The sequence below is a fragment of the Enhydra lutris genome, unplaced genomic scaffold (assembly GCF_002288905.1).
Source record: "Enhydra lutris kenyoni isolate GAN:26980312 unplaced genomic scaffold, ASM228890v2 scaffoldscaffold68, whole genome shotgun sequence".
NCBI classification, from domain to species: Eukaryota; Metazoa; Chordata; class Mammalia; order Carnivora; family Mustelidae; genus Enhydra; species Enhydra lutris.
The window spans coordinates 14,675,335-14,699,225 of NW_019154152.1; the positions used below are offsets into that span (position 1 = coordinate 14,675,335).

Below are 23,891 nucleotides of genomic sequence, written 5' to 3' on the forward strand. Positions count from 1 at the left end.
GCCCCCTTCCCAGGAGCTTGGTGTCTCTTGCTGTGAAAGGTCAAGTCCGTCCCAGTCCTGCCAAGCCCATGGCCCTGGCTTCTCGGAGCGGCCTGGAAGGCGGCGTGCAGGCGCTCCCCCGCTCCCGCTCACGGTTATTTTTAACCTAGTCGGTTTCCTTTGATGTGCCGGCCCTCCTTCCAGGGTGGCCAGGCCTTCTGTCCCCAGCGCTGTCCAAGTGGAGGCAAAGCCCAAGCCACCTCCCATGCCTGGCATCCCGGATCCCCAAACGGCCCCTCCGCAGGGTGTGTCCAAGACGCCTGGCGGGCGGGGTGGGGGGGGGTGGGCTCCGAGGGTCGGGGCGCGGGCGGGGCTTCACTTGCAGACGTAGCGCTCCACCGTGCGCTCGCAGCGGCGGCATGTGACGTAGCAGCACCAGTGGTACTTGCAGTGGCAGCGCTCGACCACGCGGTCCGTGTAAGGGTTGTAGCCGCGGCCACAGCACATGAGGTCACAGCTGTCACTGCCGTGTGATGTCTTGTTGCACTGCCTGGGGCGGGGGCGGGGAAGAGCACGGGGTGGTCAGAGTGCCACAGACCCCAGCCTCCCGCTAACTTCTGCTCCTCTTGGAAGGTGTTTTGGTCCCCAGGGGCATCATAACTAATCCCTTCCCCAGAGGGTACTTCTCATTTTCCCCTAGATTTCTAATAGGCACGCATCAGAATGACGGGACTGTTTTGTTTTCTTGGAGGTGTGTTTGTTTTCTGATCCTTCTACTTCTAAATACTGCAAGGAGCCTCAAACCGCTCTAACGATCCTGTCTTCATATCTGATCTTGAATTATATTGCAACAAATGTAAAGATCGTGTTTACATGGACAATCCCAAGATAATTCTGGAATAGACACAGATGCGAGGCAGAGTGACTAGGCAGCAGGCTGTTCGCTGAGAGCGAGCCTCTGTCAACCATCGGCCCCTCTGTGCCAGGTACTTCCCTCCAGTATTTTATCTTCCAGGATCCTTGGGTCAGTGGAATTATGCCCATTGTACAGATGGTAATGGACTCGGCTAAGGGCAGAGGAGTCTGTGGGCAAGCAGTGCTTGCCCAGAGTTTCACGGTGTGAGCATGGGGTCTGGGAGAGCTCAGGAGGACTTCCTGGAGGAGGGTCATATGGGCCGTGTCATGTAAGACATGCAGCAATCTAAGATGGAGAAAAGGGTAAGAGTTTTGGGGGGCAAAGAAAACAAACAGCTTGGGCAAAGGGAAAGGACCTGACCTAATCTAAGAGGCAAGAACAGATGGAAGGGTTAGGGCTGGAAGTGCAGAGGCTGGAGAAAGAGAGGCCAAGATCTGAGCTGGGAGTAGGCCATGGGGTGGGAAGGAGGGGGCACAGGGAAGGAGAGTCAGGAGGTGACAGTGGCCTGCAGGTAGGGGCTGCCAGCAGTTCCAGGCGGAAAGGAACAGCAGGAAGAACACATGCCCCAGAGGCAGACAGACCTGGGTTCAAATCCCAGCACTGCCACTTACTGGCTGTGTGACTCAAGGCAAGCCACATAACAAAGCTGACTCCGCTTAGTCACTGAACACCATTCATGCCCCTCAGCCGTATCCTGGAGGTCTCTGGACAATTCCTCCAGGAAAGGGTGGTAGGAAGAGGAAAGAGTTTCATTTTTATTTCTAGATCCCTGACATGCCATGTTTGGAACCTGCCCTCTAACCCCAGAACCAGACAAGGTCTGTAGTAGGGCCCAAGACAGGGAGCTGGGGAGAGTGGGACTTAGAGCAAGATCCAGGAGCCTAGGGCAGCTTTCATCAGTGCAGGGGCCTCTGAAAGGAACATGACTAGAGGGCCGGGGTACTGGAATGCTGACTGCTGCTGAGGCCTCCCTTCACCAAGCTGGATGTAAGGGGCGTGCGGGGCACTGTCCCCAGCTAGGGGGCCAGCCTCTAGAGAGCAGCCACCCAGGCACACTCTCCTTACAGTTAACGAAGCTCATTTACCTCTAATCCCTTGTACTCCCGAATCCCCTCACCTAGCAGAGCTCATGTTCCCCCCCTCCTCCAGGAAGCTTTCCTTGATGTCCAGGCTGGCTCAGGGCACCTCAGGACTCCCCTCCTCCTTGGGCTTTCCTCTGTCACAATCCAACCACTTATCTCTCCCCCCTCTCTATGCCTGCCAGAGCCTCACGTAATAAATAGATGGGAAAGTGTCTATCGTTGTAAGCTACTGAGACTTTACAGTTGTTAACTGCAGAAAAAGCTGACCCATAGAGATGTCTGCAGAATTCCATCTTCAGAGGAATGGCTGAGAGCTGAGCCTGGCAGGAAATCTGGTGGCAAGTGGGGGGAGGCATTCAGAGAAAGCAAGGGAGGCAGCCGGTGCTGTGGGATGGGGTGCCCTCGTCAGTGGTTTGGAGGCAAGCAGAGTGCGGGCCCCTGGGACAGCAGAGGCCTGGCAGCCTGGGGGATGGGGAGGGGAGAGCACCATTAATGAGCCCTTCCCATGGGACTGACATGGCCCTCAGAAGTGTAGCTGGTGCCTGCTGGCAGCCCCTCCACACTGCACAGAAAATGAGGCCGAGCCTCAGAGAAGTGAAGGGATTTGCTCAAGGTCCCACAGCGAGCACACTGCGGTGCCGGGGTGGGAACGGTCCTTTCCTCACACACGCGCACATGCACACACATCCCCCCCCATGGACCCAGGGAGACCCTCTGTGGGCTCCAGGCTCTCCCCAACCTCTCTGGGTTCTAGAATCCTTCTGCCCCCACCCCCCCTCCTCATCGCACCCAGCCCGGCTGCCTCAGACCAGACTTGCGCTCCTTCCGTCTCCCTGGCCCGACCTGGTTCCATCTTCACTCCGCCCGACCCCCCTCAATCTGGCCTCCAGATGGGAGCCAGGGCCTCCTCGCAGAGCCTGCTGCCCTGGCCTGTGAAGATGGAGCCCCCCCACGCCAGCCCCCCTCTCCTGGAGACAGAACATGGGCTGCGGAGGAAGCAAATGCTGGCCGGGCACCAACTATGTGCCAGACACGTTCTCAGACACCCTCGCTCTGGTTCAATATTCTTTTAACCCCACAGAACACTAGTTTTGTGGAATGCTATTAGGGGCTCCCTAATAAAAGAGTTCCACAGCCAAACACCTCTGGGAAACGTTGGCTTAGGCAGATCCTTTACTGTGGTATTCCTCCGAGCCTTTCAAATGTCCTCGTGCTTTGCAGATCGCCAAAGAGAATTTCCCGATCGTATCTGATGGCAGGACTGTTCCTAGGAGAACGTCTCGGGACTAACTTACCCCCAGAACCATCCCTGGGAAACATGGCTGCCCTGATTCCTCATCAGCCATGCCCGGCACACAACAGGTCACCCCTGCCTGGTTCTTTCTTTCCCCTGTCCTGAGCCGGCTTCAGCAGAGGTGATGGGGCCAGCTGTGGGGACCTCAGCCCTGCTTTTAAGCTGGGGACCAAGGGCAGAGAGAGCTGAGGCCCAGGAGGTGGGTGCATGCCTATCAGGGGACACAGGAGCATGGTCAGCCCACAAGCCAGACCTCCTGCTCTTGCTGCCCTTCCAGAAAGCAGCTGCCCAGGTTCTGTGTCCAGCTCTGTGCAGAACTCCTGCGTGCCTATGGGCTGGCTACTGCCCCCTTGTGCCTCAGGATGTCCGGGCAAGGTACACAACGGCCCCTCCCAGGAGCTCTGCTTGGGGGTACCTTGGACCGCGGCACCTCTGCTCAGCACTTCTGGGGCCACCATCCTCAACCAGGCAGGGACTCCATCCCCCAGCTGTCAGCTGAAGTGAGACTCTGTGCTGGCCTTGAGCTGGGGCAGGGCCTGTTGGCAGAGCTGACCCCCTCCCGCCGAGGTGGCAGCGGGACCTTACCTGTCTTGCGTCCCATGGGAGCCCACCTTCTCGTTCTTCATGCAGAAGTCGGGTGAGCTCTGTAGATAGACAAGCTCCGAGTCCTTCACAGGCCTGATATCCAGGTCCTTGGGCACCAGGTGCTTGCGGGTGCCCATGGGTCGGTGCACGACCTTGGTGGCCGACAGGTAGCGGGTCTTGAGGTCAGCGGCCACATCCCGGAGCTCCTGCAGCCCCTTCCAGCAGGTGCGGATGGAGCAGGAGCCAGACACCCCGTGGCACTTACACTTCATTTCCAGAGAGGCGCGCAGAGCCTGCAGACAGGGGACGGCGTCGGGCTGGGCGGCCAGGGCCCCCTCCCTGGCCTGCCCGGGGACCCTGCCGCCTACCCCCTACTCCCCCACATGCTGGGTGCTCTCAGGGAGTCATCGCCTACTCTGGGCCTCAAGAGAGCGAGCTTTTGGCTCTAAAGCTGGGGAGTGTTATAGGTTCTAAGCTCCTTCTCCAGCCTGGGCGGTGGCTAGGAGGGACAGGAAAGGAAGGAGTGGTATTTGCAAAGATGACTGATGCCAAGTACTCGAGCACTTAATATGGCTTCGTCATCATTAACAGTCCTTTTCCTTTCCCCATTTTCAAATGGGGAAGCAAGGGCTCCGAGAGGCCAAGTCTCAAGCTCAAGGTTGCACAGTTAGAAAATCCTGGAGCTGGGATCTGAACTCAGGTCTGAGGGCAATTCCAAAAGCCATGGCTTTCAACTGTTCCATGCTTTTTTCTTGCACAAAACTGGAGCTCACTGAATGTTTGCTGGGAGAAAGGGGAGAAAGAGAAGGGGAGGAATGAGGATGTGGGGGGTGGAGAGGCGGGAGGTAAGTGCATGGGGGTGCATTCCCTCGCTTGGCTGGCCCTTCCCCTCCACCACTGGGTGACCCCCAGCAAGCCCCTCCACCGGTCAGCAGCTCCGCCCTACTCTGTGCAGGGCAGGCTCGAAACTGCTATCCGCAGAACCACCGAGGGATTCCACAAGAGGACGCGAATGAAACAGTTTTGCAAACTCTAAAAGTCAAATTAACCCCAGTCTGAAAATCAGTCTAATGACTGTGGTGGAGCTGGGAGGCCTTGGCTCTGGGGCTTAGGGACACTCTAGCCCCGGCTTCTGAAATGACTCTGTCCCATCATCTTCCTCGGGCCTCAGTTTCCCCAGGTGTACCTGAGGGGCATGAGTTAAGACAGATGTCTCCTGCAGGCTGTTCAGTTTTGCATCTTAACCCTTGCTTCTCTGCGCACAGGGCTGGGATCCCTCTGCCCAGGCCAGCCCTCCTGCCTCCCCTCTGTGGAGCTACAAGGCTTACGGGTCCCCTGGGTCTACCCCTGCATTAGAAAGATGGGGAAACTGGGGCACAGAGAGGGCAGAGACTTGCCCCAAATCGTTCGGTGAGTTAGTGCAGGAGCTGGTAAGGTCCCAGGGCTCCTCTCCTTCACCGGTGCCAGGAAGTGGGGAATGAGGGAGTCCACTGGGTCTAGAATCAGAATTGGCTCAGCAAAGCCTGCGAGGAGCACAGGAATGAGATGAACCTGCTTGAAGGGCACATTCAACCTCCCAAGGGCATCAGGTACTCTTGAATCATCGAGGACAGGTAACTATGTTTAGCTCCCCAGCTCACATGGGTGGGAAGGGCCCTGAGCCTCCTGACACCCGCCATGGGCCTCTGTTTGCTATTTCGTTTAACTCTCATGAGCCCTGTGGCCACTGGGGAGGGGACTGGGTCCTTTTGCAGATGGCCCCAGGGAGGCCAGGTCCTTGGCATCAGGGCCCCAGGGACAGCCCCAGTGAGGCTAAGGAGCCTGTCTGGACTGCATGGTGTGGGGATGGCTGTGTCCCCGGCAGCATGAGGCTCAGGCCTGGCCATGGGTAGGAGTGAGGCTGGGCTCTTGGGCTGGGGGCGGGATTCCGAAGGATGGGGGCAGGCCGGCAGGGTTGGGAGGCAGGGTCCTGAGTCCCTGGCCAGACCCTGCTACAGTCTCCACTAGTGTCTCATGGCCAAAGTTTCCCCAACTGTCCAGATATGGCTTGGACATCCTAGAATCCTTCCAGGAGAGAGACCAGTGAGAGAGTGAGGGGAGGATGTGGAAACCTCTGGGCTTGGAGTCCCATAGACCTGGGCTCCATCGCACCCTGCGATCTTGGCTAAGCCACCTAGGCTCTCTCTGCCTCCCTTGCTGCCTCTGTACGATGGGCCTGCTGAGGCCGCAGGCAACCATGGGATGCCACATGCACCTGACGTGCCTCCCCCAGGCCCCCCGCTGGTAAGGGAGATGGCAGGGCCTCCTCACTGGGGGGGTGGGTTTTGTGGACTACAGGACAGCCACCACAGGGCCTGGTGCTCACATTGGTATGAAGGGTTTCTTTTTTTTAATTTTCTAAAAATAAAAAGGTCCATTCATTTACTTACGCATTCACCCCAACCTTCTGCAGAATGAGGTGAGGAATCAAGGAGATACTGAGAGTAACACATGTTGGGGGCCCACTGCGCTCTGGAGTTGGGTGGGGTCTGGTAGGGCCAAGGGGACCACCCCATAGGCTAAGGCTTTCACCCCACAGTCCTCCCCATGCCTCCTCCCACACCCAGCCGAGGCCCAAGTCCCCCATGTGAGGATCCTCAGGAATACGGCCAAGGGGGACTAGAGAGCAGCAAGCCCGTCCATTTTACAGATGGAAAGAACTGAGGCCAGAGAGGAAGTGACTTGCCCAACGTCCCCCAGCTAGTTTAGTGTCAGAGCCAAGGTGGGAACTCGCAGCTCTGGACTCCTAGCTCAGTGCTCCTTCTGCTCAACATTTTCAATTCAAATCCTGGTGGACCCCCTAGAGGAGGAGGAGCCTGACAAGCATGCCCCAAGCATCTGGAAAGGGGAGAGCAGGACAGGGTGGGGAGGAGGCTGGGAGCACATTGGTGTGGGTGGATTGGGGCCCATCCCCCCCCCCCCGGCCACCCCTGCCATCAGGGCGCACTGGTGGCCCTTTCCTTGCCAACTGGCACAAGCACAACCATCTGGGGTGGATGGGGTGGATGGTTACCTGTCTCCCCACTTCACTGTTGTGTAGACGCATCAGTTTATTGGCTTGGGATCCTGTTTTTTTCACCTTCATAGGAGCATCGGAAAACTTGGCCCCCATGAGGAGCCCGTAGCTGAGGTTGTCCGCACATCCTCCCCAGCGGTTCCCGGGCCCGGGTGGCTCACCTGGGACAGGGCCGCAGGAGCAGCCGGGCAGGTCGCCGGAGGTGCAGGCCCGGGCGATGGCGTGGCTGATGGCGGCCGCCGACAGCGCATACACGAAGGCTGACTCCCGGGTCCCTGGGGGGAGGTGCTGGGTCAGCTGGGGCTGGGGACCCCGGGGACAGGACCCCACCCAGGCCTAAGGTTCCCATCCTGAGCCCCTGCCTGCCTCGGTGGGGCTGGCAGGGAACAGGGGCTACAACCAGGTGGACGACACTAGGGACATGAACCTGTCGCTTGCCCATTCTCCCACACATACATCAGCTGACTTGGACACTTGCTCGCAAATGCCCCCCGCAGGCCCGCAAAGCCCACACACCAACGGGCACCCTTGCTTCCACACACTCACGATTCTGGATCTTCCCCCGTTTCCCTGCACTCACTGTTAGGGGCTACTCCTCAAAGGACTCGTGCCTCAAAGGGCAGATGAGTGTGCAAAGAGGTTGAAATGTGTTCCCCAAAAAGAGAAGGCCAAGTTCTGACCCCTGGTACCTGTGAACATGACCTCATTTAGAACCAGGGTCTTGGCAGGTGTGATGGAACTAAGATGTGGCCGTCCTGGACCAGGGTGGGCCCAATTCCAATGACTACTTCCTTATGGGAAGGGGGAATCATGGATACAGAGACCCATGGCGGGGGAAACCCCACATGACAGAAGCAGGGATCGAGGCAAAGCTTCGACAAGCTAAGGAACACCGAGGCTGCTGGCAACCACCAAAAGTTCAGAAGAGGCAAGGAAGGATCCTCCCCAGGGTCATCGGCGGGGAACACAGCCCTGCTGGCTCCTTGATTTCAGACTTCCAGCCTCCAGAACTCTGCACAATACAGCTTTGGTGTTAGAATTCCTGTTCGTGGGACTTGGTCACAGCAGCCTCGGAAAACCAATCCGGACGGAGCCCAACGTGCCTCTGCTGGAGGGTGTTCTCACCTTAGGTCCACGCAAGTCACCTCCCCTTCTCAAGCCTCAGTTTGCCTAACTGTAGAGTGGGAATGATAACACCCACCTCACAGGCTTGCTCTAGAGTTCAAATCTTTGGGAAGGAAGGAAGCTTTTTCAAGTGCTCCACAAACCTTAACTGTTACCATGTGGGGGAGAGATTAGATCCTCTGGGGCCCTTCTGCCCATCAATACCCTCCCCCTCCAAAATCTACCCCAGAAGGCACCTGCTCTTGAAAGTGGAGCTGCTACCTCTCATTGAGCATTTCACAGCATCGGCAGTCACTTCTGTCTAGAAGGACCCGTGCACACCTGTCTGCCTGAGGGTGGGCTCTCCTGTCCTCCTGGGCCACATCCACCCTTTCTTTGCACATTCGGGTACACACGCATTTGTACTAGCCCTACACTGTTATGTCCACTCCCTGTGTATTCCTATTCATCAATTCATGCCTGGATACCCATATCTGTGATTAAATTCAGCCACCCATCCATCCACACCTGTATTCTTCTCCGCGCCCCCATCCATCCCCCAACCTAGGCACCCATCCACCCACCGCAGAGAAATCAACATCCATCCATCCACCCATGAGTTCACCCACCTACCCAGACACATACCTGTATGCCCGAATTCATCCATCCCCACCTGCACGCATGCCACAAGCCCCGGCAGCCCGCGCTGGCTCCCTACCTCTCTCCAGGTCAAGCAGGTAGTTGGGGGCAAGCTCAATGGAGGAGCAGTTCCAGCGCATGTCGGCGAACGCCCTGCGGCAGGCCTTCATGACCTCACGGGCGGCATGCACGACGGTGTGCATGAGCTCCAGGTTGCTGCGGCAGAGCTGCACCTGAGCAGACACCAGCCCCTCCAGCTGCTTGCAGTGCTGCGTCTGGTTCAACGCCAGGGCCGCCGGGGTCTTGGACAGCGCCCTGCAAGCCGCCGGAGGGCAACAACCCACGGGAGGAAAGAGAGAGTGTCATGACAGGCCGCCTGCCCTATGGTCCCAGCCTTCCCTCAATGCGGTTGGGGGCCTTTGCTGGAAGGAGCTGGGAAACCAAGACACAAAGACCCTCCCACTCCCACTCCCTGTGACCTTGGGCACATCACCATCCCTCTCTGGGTCAGGCCTTCATTCATAATGCAGGATCATGACCTCCTCCCTACCTAGGCTTTGCTATCATTATCCTAACAATAAACCGTTTTATGGGTCACAGAGCACTCACACCCGCTTCCTTGTTTAATTCCTGTGAATTATGACTCCTTGTTCAACATTCAGTCCCCGCCAAGCCCCTGTATGTGCCGGGCCCCCGCGCTGCGTGCTAAATGATTAAATGATTACAGTCCCACCATAATCCTTACCATTAACTGAGCACTTACTAGATGCACAGGAGGAGCTAGGAGCTTACCATACATCCCTCTGTTTAATTATTAAAGTCATTTATTGGGCTGTAAAATCCCACACACATGAAAGGAATTTATTAAAGGATTAAGGAGCCACTCAATTTTGTGATAGATTACACTTAGCCATGAACTTGCTGTGTGCCCCTAGATAAATCACTGTCCTCTTCTGGGCTTCGGTGTCCGTACCTGCAAACTCTATTTCCCAGAATGGGTTCCAGTGAGACACTCTGAAAAAAGGGATCCAGGCATAAGTGCATTTGGGGAACCTGATACACTCTGTCCCTCTTTGGAGAGTAACTGATGCACATTTACATTTTAAAAGCCCTGAGAAGTCCCACAGCAAAGCAACCGGCTGGGTTTTGTTTAACTCTGGAGGCAGTTTAGCACAAAGGCCTTTGTCTGAGAAACGCTGACCTCATCCAGGCTTTGGGAAAGGCTGGCCTGGGGGTCGCTATGAACCCAGGTGACATTACAGGCCCAAGGAGCTTTCCTGATCCCGGCTCTAGGTACTGGGACTGCAAAGCTGCAGGAGCAGGGGTCCATCCTGGATGCACATTTCTCCTCTGAGGCACCTCCTCTAAGTGCATGCTACAGGGACCCCAACAGCCTTAAAGGGTTCTGCACAGACTAATCCCCTGCCCCAGAGCCAGCTGGCCCTCAGCAAGCCAGCAGAGACTCGGGAGGAAGTGGGGCTGGGGGCGGGGGATGCTGATCTGCAACCACAGTGCTGGGGGGCCCTCCCTGCTTGCTGTGAGCACCGCAGTCTACCAGGGTCAGGGCTGAGACCTACTGAGGCCAAGATCCCAGAACACCACCCTCCCACCCTCCCTAGGGACCCAGGACCCTGCCTAGGGAGGTAGTACCGTGTGAAAGAACAGTACATGGAGGGGCAGACTCCAGGGTCTGTCGTTCTCCCTTGTGACCTTGAGCAAGTCACTTGGCCTCCTCTCCTAGGCCAGCAACCTCTCAGCATTACCAGGGGGGAGTAACTCAATGCAGCTCATGTGCTCTGCCCATAGCTGACACACCCACTCGGCACTCAGGGAGGGAGGCACTACAGTCCCTGAACTGGTGGTCTTTTCCTACCAGCCAAGGGCTGCCTCAAACCTGGGCCCCCTCTCCAGCATCCTGACCTTAACATCTGGACACACCAGACTCCTGGCTCCCCTGAAGGGGGACCGCCCTACCACCTTGTCTTTGCCCAGGAGTAACTTTCCCCTTGCTCCTGTACCTAAATGAACAAATGAACTCGATCTACTTGTGGAAGAAATATTTACTAAGCACCAACTCCTCCTGAACTCATTTGGTAACGAACACAACACAGATCCTTTCCCCAAGGAGCCCCGAGTCTAACGGTTACACAGAACCCATCCACAATTATAACCCAGATGACCCAGATGTTCCAGCTCATGGGCTGGCCCAGGAAAGAGCCCAACCTAGGGCACAGCTGTGTGACATGGGTAAGCTACCCAACCTCTCTGGGCCTCATGGTCCTCATCTGTTATAAGAAAATGGCAATTTCCACTTCAAAAGGTCAAGGCAAGACTTCAATAAGATAATGCATATAAAACATCTGGCACACTCACACATGGGATTGCCTCTGCTTATTGCTGGGTGAATGCCGGACCAGAGGGAGTCAGAGACCTGGGTTCTAGCTCCAGCTCTGCCTTCTGTGTGCTGTTCACCTTGGGCAAATTGCTGAGCCTCTCTGAGCAACACCTACAAAATGGGAACTCCGAGAGGCCTTAGAGGGGCTGAGTGGGGTAAGAGGAGCTACGTTAGGTTCTAATAAGTCAGTTTCCCTCTGCCTCTCACTCTCCACCACATGCCCCACCCATGCTACGACTCCAAAGTAGAGAAAGCAGAGCCAAGACAAGTGGGCCCGGTCTGGTGTCTGCAGTCGGGCTGGCCTGGCCCAGCCTCAGATCGATCATGGCTATCTTAGGCTGTTTCTCCTCACTGCTACCCTTGGCCCGACCCTACCCTCCAAATCATGAGCAGGGAAATGTCTGGTAGCTTTGGATGCAGAGCTAAGTTAGGCATGGTTTCGTGACCTACACTGAGCCAGCCAATCCTCCCCAGTCCTCTGAGCCCCGGAGGCCTGTCTAGGCCAGGACCGCTCAGGGAACCTCTTGTCTGGATTCCTGCAGCCTAGACTGGGGGAGCTATGACCACACAGAGCCAGATTCTATCCCCTCAGCCTGTTTCCTGGTCGGTACAGCCCCCCACCTGCACGCAGCTACCACCACCCAAGTACGTGGACATACTACCCCACGAAGGCACAGCATTCCCCAGCTGACAGAGCCTCTCGCGTCACACACTATCCCATGGTCACAGAGGGGTCAGGCTGGGAGATGACTACCCCCTGCCCTTTGTACAGAGGACGACACAAAGGTGCTCCGCGGCCCAGATGCCCCGTCTCCTCCCGATGCCATCCTCCCGCAGACCTGGCATCTCCTTCCTGGGTCCCCCTCTGCTGGGCTGGGGGCTGCCGACACTCAGCCTGTCCTGAGTCTGCTCTGCTCCTCATCCTGGCCCAACTTTCTTCCTTCCCTCCGTGCCAGTTTTCTGTTTCACAACGGGAAGGGTGATAGGAGATAGTTGAGAAAATGCCCCGCACAGCACCAGGGAGCGCGCAGTGGGCACTGGAGCAGAGAGGCAGCCTTCTGAGTCCTGGCAACCTCGGCTCCTGCACCAGCCCAGAAGTGGACAGCGAAGGCCCAGGTTTTCCCTGGGGAGCTCAGCACAGCCAGTTCCTGAGTGCCATGTGCTTTGGCTCCAAAGTGGGGCGGGGTTCTCTGTGCTTTGGTGCCTGGGGGCCTGGGCCACTCTGGGTATCAGTCTAGAGTCACCCAGCCTCCACCTCCCCAGCCAGCGGTGAGAAGAGGTACTAGGAGGGAAACCCCAGTGAGGAGTCCCCCAGATGAGGCCCAGACAGCCAAGGAGGGCAGAGAACAGACAGGAAGCATCCTGGAGAGCCTTGGTGGGTGAGGAGGGGGAGAGTGGGGCACACAGAGCAGCCAGCCGCAGCACGCGGGCGGGGAGATCTGGAGGCAGGAGGCAGCGGATTCCACTCCAGAGGAGGGCCATGCGGTCATCTGGTAATTAGTGGTAATGACCGTTTCTAACTAAGTCCCCCTCGGGGAGGTAATCAAGGATTAGGGCGGGAGGCGGGGGAGTTAGCCGTCTGGACATCTCCTCTGGCTTACCTCGCGGCAGCAGACCCCTAATTGAAAACATTTTGGTTTATCAGGGGCTGGGGACATGCAGGAGAGGGTGGAAGAAAGGACATAAGGGAACAGAGTTCACAAGCAAGGTCCGTGCCAAAGATGCGTGCCAAGGTCTCTTTCATCTGGGAGTCGAGGGTTCTCCTGGGAGTGGCTTGGGGACAGAGGCTGGGGTTTCAGCTCCAGCTCAGTCGCTCATCCAACATGTGACCTCAGGCAAGTCACTGGCCCTTGCTGGGCCTCAGTGTCCCCATCTCATTGTACAAGTGGGAACACCAAGGCCAGGGAAGGGCAAGGCTTGCCCAGATGTGTACATAGCCAATTGGGCAGAGCCAAGCCAGAACCCAAGCTTCCCAGGTTCCAGGCTACGGCTCTTTCGCTCCCATTTTAGAGATGAGGAAGCTGAGACTCAGAGAGGCAGAAACCACTGATTTGCCCGAGGCATGGCTCATGGCTAATGGACTGGCAAAGCTCAGGCTGAGACTCAGATTCCCAACAGGTGAGCATTCTGGGCCACCGAGCCATATCTGGTTTCAATTTGGTGTCAATTGCCCTTTTCACCTTCAGGTCCCTTTCCAAAGCCCAGGGCAGCAGGACCACGGGGACAACCCCGGGTTGATGAGTCTCCTAGGCAAGCCCCCAGCCTCCAGGGCCCACTGTTTCATGGTTCCCTGCCACCACAAAGTCACAGAGCCAGACCCCCAAATTCCACATCCTGCCTCTGCTGCCTACTAACTGTGACACCCTGGGAGTTAGAGGCCCCTTGCCCCTCCATTTCCTGTTCTATTCAAATGGGGTGACAGCAGAACCCCCACCCATGGTGGTTGGGAGATTCAAATGAAACAATATACATAAAGTGCTCAGAACAAGGGCGCCTGGGTGGCTCAGTCAGTCAAGCCTCTGCCTTTGGCTCAGGTCATGATCCCAGGGTCCTGAGCTCCAGCCCCACTTCTGGCTCCCTGCTCAGCGGGAAGCCTGCTTCTCCCTCTTCTCCTCCCCTCTCCATTTCTGCACTCTCTCTCAAATAAAATCTTAAAAAAAAAAAGTGCTCAGAACAGAGCTTGGCATGTAACAAAGCCACACACACACACACACACACACAGTTTGTTATGCTTAAACTCCACTCCAGTCTCCCCCTATATCTTCAGCTCCAGCAAGGGTTTAACCACTATCATAGGGCTTGGGTGAATAGAGCCCATCTGCCTGGGTTCTGATCCCACAGCCACCATTAACTAGCTGCGTGATCTTGGACAAGTAACTGAACCTCTCTGTTCTTTAGTTTCCTCATTTGTAAAACGCTAGTGATAAGAATATCTCGGACCTGATAAGAGTCTTATCAAACTTAAGCAACTAAAGCTTTTGGAAGAAGTCTGGGGATTTACGAGGGAGCTCCTACCATTTCTGGCTTCTCTCTTTCCCCATGATGCACTGGCCTGCCTCTCTACTTGCGTCCCTGCTCTTGCTCCTGCAGAGATGCCTGCTTTGCATTCCATCCTTGGCCATCGAAATCCTACCTACCCTTTGAAGCCCAGCCCAAGTCACTTCCCTTAGATGGGATTCTAACCACCCCTCCTCTGGGCTCCCACACTCCCTCTCCTAGCACACAGCCCAAAGTCCACTTCACATCTGGACACGTCCATCTAGCCCAAGCACAGGAGCCACTGTAAGGCAGACACTGAGTTGTGTTCATCTTTGCAGCAGCCCAGGCAAGGCAGTGCGGACGGCATGGACGCTGGGCTTAGCTAGCCATCTATTCCAGGCCCTCCTGGGCCACGTGCCACAGGGGGGCTTGTGCAAGCCACGGGCTTGTCAGAGCCCCAGCTCTCCCACTGGCACGGGAATGGTAGTGGCATCCCCCACAGTGCTCTAGGAGGAGCAAGGCTCTTTCTTGGCCTCTGACGCTCCTTGTGCTTTCTGGCAAATCATTCCCCCTGCTGGGGACCTCAGTTGCCTTATCTGTACAATGGTGTGGTGGGTGAGGAGGGCTCAGATGCTCTGATCAGAGGTTCCCACCAGCTGGCACAGTGCCAGGCACCAGCAGGAGAAGGTGGCTGACGTTTCACAAAACTAATCAGAAGCAGCTGAGAAAACCCACTGAGCCCAGGCTTCTCCTTGCAGACAAGAAATACAAGAAAGAAGATGGGGTTCCCCCTCCTGAATCACCAATTAATCGATAACTCAGCCCCCGGGAGGGGAGGGCCAGTGACCTCAGGACTGTTTGCTGCCGGCCCAGCCACAATTGCCCTGTCCTGCACCTAATCCACGAACCTTCCTCATAGCCCCTCCCCAGCCCCCATAATCTGTCCCTGCCTGTCTTATCTGTGTGGCCCCCACCCCACCCGGACTCCAGACCTGTCCTGTCCTGGGCATCCCCACCACTCAGAATAGAGTCCCTTCACCCAAAGTGCACTCCTCCCCACTGGGCCCACCCACCAAAGTCCCAGAAACTCCTCAGGCCCAACCTAGGGCACCACTGCTCACAGATCACCCCAGGGTCCCAAGTATGTGCCCCCCACCGGGTAGTCTCCCCTCCCGGGCGCCCACACCACTGCCCTGGTCACTCCTAAGGCACTTGGAGTTATTTACAGCTTGGGCTTATCTCTTCCAGCCCAGAGGGCAGCTCCTCCAGGAAGGGGCTGGGTTTTACTCCTCCCCCCCCTCCACAGCCTGGCCCACAGCCTTGTCCAGAGCAGGCACTCCCTTCTGCTGGATGGAAGAGAGACTCCATCTCCCACCTACCGGTCCATTAATAATTTCTATCTAAAGGAACACACATCACATGTGCACAGCATCTGACAGTTTACCAAGTTCTTTCATGAGCCGCTTCTCGTCTGATCAGAGTTAGCTAGAGACTCCTTCCCTCCTTCGACAGAGGACACTGAGGCTCCCAGAGGTTGAGCAACCCTTCCTCCAAGGTCACCCAGGTGGAAGGGGTCAGGACTGTTTGAGATCTTCTACTAGGGTCAGGAGACTGACAGGAAACATGATACTGAGCAGGCCAGGGTCCAGAGCAGCACAGAGCCTGTCCATTGGGCCAGTGGACCACATTGTCTTTTCCCATCTGTCCCTGTTGAGGTCTTGTGAAATGCTAAGCCACACAGGACCAGGCAGTTCTGTCGTTCCCCATGCCCTGTCTCGCTCCTGCTTCCCAACTCTTGGGGAGGTAAGGACAATATTTTACAGAGTAGGAAAAGGAGGCTTAAAAAGAGTGACTTGTCCACGACCCCCAAGCCAACTTCTGCTCCCGGGTCTGGGCACGCTCACCCGATCCCCACCGGGGCCCCTCCACATTAGCCGCTGCCCCCAACCTCCTGTCCCACACCCGATGTCCCCACTTACAGCCACTTGATGCCGTAGCATACGCCGGTCTGGAGCGCCAGGGCGAAGAGAAGCGCCTCGCAGACCCGCGGCCGCGCCCTCATGGTGGCGCGGCAGGCGCGCTCGGGGGTCGCACCCTTGAGGAGCTGCACCGAAGTCCCGCAGCGCGCACTGCCACCGCCGCACGTCCTGCGCGCACGCCGCCTGCAGTCGGGGAGAGAGAAAGCGGCGGGTTAAGGCGACGCGCAGGGAGGGGGCCGCGAGGGGGGGGCGTTTTATTCAAATTACAAAGGAGGGGTCGGCCCGGGAGGCCGAGCGCGCGGCGGGCGTCGCCTCCCGCCCCGCACTGCCTGGGACGCTGCAGGCGTCTGGCTCAAATTAGGTGTCGCCGGAGCGCGGCCGAGGGCGTGTCCACCTAGCGCGGCCCCAGGCTGGGATCCAGCCTGTCAGCGCGCAGGGAAAGGGGGACTGGACCAGAGAGGGAGAGGGTCGGTCAGAGACAGAGGCAGAGGGAGCAGCCGGGCACAGACAGACCTCGCGAGGGACGGAAACGCGAGGAGGAAGGGGGTCAGGGCCGAGGCCGGGCGTGCGCTAGGGCAGATGGCGGGCCCAGGATCCGCGTTATCTCCAAAATATTAGCCACTAGTTCGTAGGGAGGGCCTTGGCAATTCTCCTTCCCAGCTGGGCCTCGGTTTACCTCCTCTGTAAACTAGGGACACAGCTGTGATTCCAACTGGGATTCAGACACAATTCGCCTTTTATAAAGGAAGTTCATGATCGCATTTGCTCCTCCCAGCAACCCTGTGAGATAGGTACCATCGCTGTCCCCATCTCACAATGAGAAATCTGAGGCCCGGAGATGCGGAACGGCGTCGTTTATCCAGTGAACGGCAGGTCCATGCCCCGTGTTCTACTCCTAGGTGTCCTGTTAGTTCGCTGATGGTCAGACCAGGAAATGGGAACTTGCTCCGGGCATCAGTGAAGGTGACGATGAGAAATGAGATGCCAAAGGTCTTTGTACAGTGGTCCGGAGTCTGCAAGTCCCCGCCTAGCGCCCCCCCGCCCCGCCCACTTTGAAGGGTCGGGTGGTGCCCAGGCGAGAGCCAAGGCGGGACAGCCCTGCCAACGCTTAGCCTACTCACGGAGCCGGCGCGATGCCGCCTCTGGCCGCCAGGGGGCATCCTGGGGCCGCGGAGCAACCGTTACCCAGCCCTACAGCAGGTCGCAGGGCCGCTTCTCGGGGTTTTTTTTTCTTTTTCTTCTACATCTTTTTTTTTTTTTTTTTTTTTTTTTTTTCCATTTTTGGTCTTCCCTCTCTTCATTCTCACCTCGTTAACTCCCTTCCCAGCTTCTCCCAAATTTACCAACACTTGGCGTTCTCGCGGAGACAAATACAACTCTGCAGCCCCTCTCCCTTGGGGAGGAGCAGAGACAAAGAAAGGGATTCCTTTCTAAAGGGCTCGGGGAGTTGCAGGAGGCGGCGCCCACCTTACGGAGGGCGCTTGAGTGGAACGGGGGGCGTTCTCATCTGGCTGTGTGAGTTTGGGTGAGCCCTCCACCTCCCCTAGGCTGTTTCCCCTTGTATGAAACAAGGGACTGGACTCGACCGCACATCTCCCGAAGTCTTCTAAGCCTCGCAGGAGCCTGCGGGTCTTTGAGCTCCCCTCTCTGAGTTTCCACTGTTACGAATACCTGTGCAGTGTGTGCGTGTACGTGTGTGCCTCAAGCACACACACAGATCTGAAATAGCACTGTTTTCTGAAAGCTTGCGGTACAACCCAGAAGGCAGGGATGAAACCCTGAATTACGTTTCTTTTTCCTCCTTCCCAGTCTCCTGGTAGGGGCCTAACACCAAGCCGCTCACTACAGACTTACGGAGTCCAAGGCTAGGGGTCTCAGCGGGGTTCTCAGTGTTAACTGAGCCCCCTCCTCCCACCCAGCCTGCATCCAAACCTTTTGTCTTACGGCCCTGAAAGTTTGCCACACTCCCGCGGACGAGAAGTATATCGGCTGGATATGGGGGGAGAGGAGAGGATCAAAACTCCAGTCACTGTCTCTTTTCGCCCCCACCCTGTCCCTAAACGTGGGCTCCCCTCCACACCCTACCCCGGCCCCGCCAGGCGCCCTGCATTCCTGAGTGGGGAGGAGGAAGGAACTGCACGCGGACAGAGGAGAGTGCGGATTCACAGCGGGGGATTCATGTCCATCCCTACTCGCCCAGGGAGAGGAGGGGACGCCCTGGTCACAGCAAACGGGGACCCAGGCCTACGGACACTCCAGGCCTTTCCTGAGAGGCGCGGTGGTCCCGGGCTTCTCACTCCACCGGCCCTGCACGTCGCTGGGAGACATCGCTGGGAGACATCGCTGGCCTGGCCTTCTGAGTCCTGACGGATTATTCCTGTCCCGTGTAAGTGCGTCCAGGACAGCGTCGCCGGCTGCTGGGTCACCCTCAGCCCGCGCGCGGCAGGTCAGGACGCACTTGCTTCCCCTAGCCCCCGGCCCGCCAGGGGGCGCTACGCCGGGGTTCGAGGTGGGATCCGAAGCGGCCTCCTGCGCGGTGGGACTTTGGGCAAGTCCCCTCCTCTTCCTGGGTCCAGGTGTCCCCGTCTGAGGATGAGATGAGGCGTAGAGTAAGTGCCCTCTCCGCGCTGGTCGTTGTATAAGACATCCACTTGCCGCGGTCAGCCGCCAACGGCTCGACCCCTTGTTTCAGGCTTAGCGCGGAAGCTTCCTTGGGGCCAGGCGCGTAGCTGGCCAGCGTCAAAGCGCAGCGTCTTTGGGAGAGACAAGCTGTCCCTTCCTCCTCCCCGCTGGGGTTAAGGCCTAAGCTACTCCGTTGCAGCTGGCGACAGAAGTGACCTCCTGGGCTGTGCACCGTGAGCTCAGTAGCTGCAACCCGCGCCAACAGGTGGTTATAAGGCTTGGGCTCTGGAAGTCCTTGGAAACGCCGCCGCTAAGACGGCCGCCCCTCTAAGTCGAGCCGGTGGGGCCACGCGGAGCCTCCGCTACCGGGATGAGCTCTCACTGGGCCGGGAGCGGGTGCGGCGCTCGGGGCCGAGTGTCCACGCCGCGGGTAAAGTCGGCGCGGGCCGGGCCTGAAGCCTCGGGCTGCGCAGCTGGCAGAGCCGACCCTGCTAGCCGGTGACGCTGAGCGACCGCTTCAAGGTTACCTGCGACGCGAAGCTAGGCCGGGCCCACAACCCGGCTTTGACCCCAGCGGGGAGTCTTGCGAAATCTGTCTGCTCTGCTTCGAAAGACGCGCCCGGTTACCCGCGAGACGGGTTATTTTAGAAGAGGGAAGGGTGGGGTGGGAGGACCCGGGATACGTCTTGCCACCCCTCTGGAGCCGGACCCTGAGAGCCTAAGGACCTTCAGGGTCACGGAGACACCTCACCACCACGAGGTGGGAGGTGTGGGGCTCGTGCACGAACTCAGCCAGATGTTCATGGCGGCTCCAGATGTGCCTCCGTCCCGGGACAGGGCTCTCCTCCTCCCCACCCCACCCCCAGTCTGGAGCTCAGGTCCGTAAACAGTCCCAGTTCTCCCCTTCCCCCGCCGCCTCGGGGAGTCAGTCTCAAAGCGAAGCTTCCGCCCCCAACACCCCCCCCTCCCAATTTGGTAGGAACTGCAGTAGTTCTCTGCCTTTGGCCACCTTCTCCCGCCCCGCCATACACACCCTCTTGCCCAGCCGCACGATCCAAGTCCCCCACCCCCGGGATGGCTCGGGCATGACCTCATTCTCGGGCCGAGTGGGAGGGAGAGGGGTCGAATAGGGGGAACGGGGCCGGGAAGGCTGGCAGCGACCTGCACAATCGGCACAAGCAACCTCCAGCATACAGACCGGGAAGGCCCGCGCCCCCTAGTCACCCCACGGCTGCGCTCTCCAGGAGACTCCTCGGAGAATCGCAGAGGAGAGGTGTGGAGGAGGACTTGATGTGCTTACCCGCGAGTATGTGCCCTACGGGGTCGTGCTATCCCCCTCGGACTCGGACGCCCCCGCCCCAGCAGGTCCCGGCTAAGCACCAGCGCGCTGCGGGCGGCCGCGGCTCACCTCCTGGGGCGCTCGGCAGGCGCGCCCTGAGTGCCCCGCTGCCCGGGCCGGCCGGGGAGCGGCTAGCGCGGCCCCCAGCGGCCCCGAACGCTCTCCGGGCTGGGCAGGCGGCTACGGCGCCCTCTTCACGCGGCAGCTGCAGAAGGATGCCCGGGATCCCCGCGAACGGCGGCCGGCTCGGGTTCCGCGAGGACTGCCGGCAGCGCGGACTCAGGCTGCACAGGGCTGCGCTGGGCTCTCGGGGCCTGCGCTCGCCCGCTCGCCTGAGCTCTCCTCCTCGCGCCGCACGGTCTCCGGAGCGGGCCGCCCGAACAGCTTTATAAGGCGCGGGCAGTCGCTTTGATCCGCCCACGTCAGCGCGCCGAAACCCCACCGGGTGGCTCCCGCCGCGCGCGGGGGGCGGGGGCGGGATCCCCGCGGACGCCACGGACCCGCGGCGCCGACGGCACAGAGGACTTCGCACCCTGATGGGTTACAAAGGGGGACTTATTAGCCGTAGCTGGTGTTTAATAAACGCGCCTGCTGCCGGCGTCCTGCGGCCCTGCGGTGCGTGGGGCCCAGGGAGGGCAGGTTTCTAGAGCTCGCAGCCAGCGGAGCGAGGAACCTCAGCCCGTCTGGTTTGACAGAGGAGGAAGCCAAGGCTCCCAGGGAAGTCCCGCTTGGGTCTCAGCCTGGAACCCGGCTGGTATCACGAGGTGTTTGTCTTGCAGCTCGGTTACTTGACACGTCTGGGGTCCCGAGGACCGCGTTGGCGTCCCAGGACGTCCTTCGAGGGGTCACCTCTCTAAACCTCTGCTTCTAGTTCTGGAAAAGGGATCCGCCATTCCGAGCTTTGTGCGGAAAAGAGGAGCGCGAGTGCGCTGCCCTGTGAAGTGTGCTGTAAACCCGAAGCCCAAGAAGGCAGGCGTTCCAGCCTCTGGGGTGACTGTCGGGGAAGTTTTCTGTACACCTTGCCTCCTGTTCCCGGGGATGGGGGCTGGCTACCGGCGGAGAACTGGGTTTTAGAAACTAGTTGGGACTACAGAAGTGCGTCCTACCCTGCGTGGAGCAGGCCCGGGGCTAGGGCTGTGTTTCTGAAGCAACTTCCCTGGGACTGGTTAGGTCAGTGCCCATCCCTCTCCGCACCCACCCCTTGGCCTTTCTGGCTGACAGCACACACACACACACCCCTCATTTCTAACTTGCTGGGTCAGGTGTTGAGGTTTCCATGGCTTCTGTTTGCCCCGACTCCAGGGGCCTCTGTCCCAAGCATAATCTCAAGGATAATCTAGCTCGTTAGTAGAAGGGAAATACAGACTTAGTGACAAGGGGCTTGCCTTAAGGTTCCTAAAACACCTGGTACGCTTTGTCCATTCCTTGAGGCTGCCACCAAGTGGCCCCCATAGGCTGCCCCAGCCAGGCTGCAGGTACACCATGTACACACACACATCCGGGCCCACAGAGCCCACTGTGGGCTCTTGGCCATACAGATACCCTCTGCACATGACTGCCAGTCCTCACTGCACACAGGGCTGGGACATATCACCCCACAGATGGTCACAACACACTCAGGAGACACCTGCACACACCATATGCCCACACACATTCAGTAGCAGATACAAGTGAAATGACCATATACATCTTCAAGATGAGGCCAAAGACGTGACTGCCCCCATCCAGTTCATGCACATACGTGTGCTTCCTTGCACACGTGGGAATGCACATGCAGCTTCCAAGCATGCAACACCAAATGCACAGACACTCCCGCAAAGAATCATGGGAATGTCCTTGTGAACACAGGCTGGGACCCCCCCCACCCATCTCCTCTCCCAGAGCATCAGGGTCAGTCAAAGCTGTGGGAAGTCATAAAAGCTGCAGAAAGGCAGTGGGGCTTTAGGTGGGGTTGTCAAGAAAAGGCACAGTGAGAGACAAAGCTCCACCTAAGAGGCTGGAGACAGAGGTCCAGGGGCCAAGACTGTCCTTAGTTCTCCCACCCCAAGGCACTGTGGCCACCACGGTCAGGGGCATTCCAGGTGGCCTCTGTCCAGCTGGGATTCACCCTCCTCTGGGTCTAACTTTCTGCCTACAGAGAAGCTAAATGAGTTGCCTGCAAACATTTGCATAAGTGGTCCTTCAGCCAGAGATCTCTTTCTGGCTCCCAGCTTCGGTAGAAACAGAAAGCATTTTGGAGTCACACACACTTGGGCTCCAATATTGATTATTGTCCTATTTTATTTTTAGCAGTGTGACCTTGAACAAGTTGCTTAAACTCCATGAGTACTAGTTTCCTCATCCGCAAAATGGGAATAATGCAATCCCATCAAATCTTCTATATCCTTCAATATGGGATTAGTATCCCCATTTCATAGATACGGAAGTGAGGCTCAGAGGGTGGAGCTGGTAAGCGTTGGAGCTGATATCTGAACCCAGATCTTTCAGGCTCCTGCCCACGATAGCTGATGGCCCCTATTGAATCAGACGGGAGGATCCTGACTTCCCACTATCTGCACTGAGTTGAGGGAAGCCAGGAGAAAGTCCCAGAATTCTTGAAGCCCAACCCTGAGCCCTCCTGACCATCCCCAACCCCATACTCAGCTCTGTCTCCTGGATCAAGACCCAGGCATTAGCTAGGGCTGAAAACCCTGTCCTGGGTGGTGAGGGGAGGCATGAACTAGAGACAAAGCCCTGGATTCAGAGTCAAGGGAACCCTGGGGCAAGGCTGTACCCCTCCCTGTACCCCAGGCTCTGCATTTGTATAAGAGAAGTAGTTTAGTTTACTGCTTCAGACATTAGAGACGTGAGAAAAAACCTTCTTCATCTTTAGGACCAGCTGAACTCCCCCCTACCCTTTCCTCCTCCCTCCTTCTGTCCAGGGGCTCCTCAAGGGCCACTGGCCACCTGGGTTACAACTCCCCTCCAGAGGGGAGGAGGCTCTAGGCTGGGCTAGGCACACTCTTGGCTGCTGCTTGCTGTAGATGTTAATATATTTTCCTTCTCCTCAATTTCCCCTGGTGATTCTGGTTATCTGATCGCCCAGACGTGCTGGGGGCTTCCTATCCACGGGCTTCTCAGCCCCTGCCTGACTGCCATTGGTCGGGGGTACACACCTTTCCATCCCCCACCCCTGCACACCACCTGCTGGGGCGGGGGCACCCAGGCTGAAAGGACATGGGGGTGGGGGAAGCTGCAGTTCCAGTTCTGTTCATGTGGGCCTCTACCGACCCCTCCACTCACCTCTGCATCCCTCCCTTGGGGCCAAGGCCTTGGTAGAGATGCTGTGGGGAATCAGCTATTTCTGGGAGCCCTGGATGGGGAGACAGATGATGTGGATGGACGTAGGCCTTAGACCCATCAGTAGTTAGCTGTGTAATAGCAGATCACTGTTTTGCCCTTTCGGAGCCCCAGTCACCCCATCCATGAGGGATTATGCTAGGTAACCCCTACGGGCTTTGAGCTCCAAAACCTGGGTCTTGGGATCTCCTTGACTTTTACCTGTGTCTTAGGATGAACCATGGACATGGCGGACACTAGGAGGCCGTGAATGCAGGGTTGTGGCAGTCTCAGCCTTTGCCCTAGGCCCTGGCCACAGCCTGGGGGAGAGAGTCTCCCGCCCCTGTTCCTCAGGTACCTCGGGGGAGGGATTGTGATTTCCTGAGGCTCAGGGAGTAGGCTTTAGGCGCTGGGGTCCACTGGGAGGTTTCTTTCCTGGGTGCGCATAACAAAATGCCACAAGGCCTGTAGATGACAATGGAGGGCGTCAGTGCTGAGGGGCCCCTTTCAACTCTCCATTGTCTAGTTGTAGTACTCTCAGGAGACAGTGTTCGTGTTTCTGGGCCTTTTTCAACTCCATGAGAGAAACCCAACCCCAATCGGCT

At 57.9% G+C, this 23,891-nt stretch overlaps 1 protein-coding gene across 1 annotated transcript; it reads right to left on the bottom strand.

Moving 5' to 3' along the window:
* Positions 1-340: 340 nt before the first annotated feature.
* On the bottom strand, positions 341-20,224 carry LOC111159478 (Wnt family member 11). Its single transcript, XM_022521986.1, has 6 exons — positions 20,038-20,224; positions 16,008-16,190; positions 8,734-8,969; positions 6,909-7,186; positions 3,857-4,149; positions 341-529 (listed from the first exon to the last, which is right to left on the bottom strand). The coding sequence occupies exons 2-6, from the start codon at positions 16,088-16,090 to the stop codon at positions 355-357; spliced, it is 1,065 nt and encodes a 354-aa protein (XP_022377694.1). The 5' UTR covers positions 16,091-16,190; positions 20,038-20,224; the 3' UTR covers positions 341-354.
* Between the last annotated feature and the right edge of the window lie 3,667 nt (positions 20,225-23,891).

Coding starts and splice junctions, on each gene's coding strand:
- LOC111159478 (XM_022521986.1), bottom strand. CDS start 16,090: ATGAGGGCGCGGCCGCGGGTCTGCGAGGCGCTTCTCTTCGCCCTGGCG. Junction 8,970..16,007: donor TGCTACGGCATCAAGTGGCT/GTAAGTGGGGAC, acceptor GGCGGCTTGCAG/GGCGCTGTCCAAGACCCCGG. Junction 4,150..6,908: donor ACAGTGAAGTGGGGAGACAG/GTAACCATCCAC, acceptor CCCTGTCTGCAG/GCTCTGCGCGCCTCTCTGGA.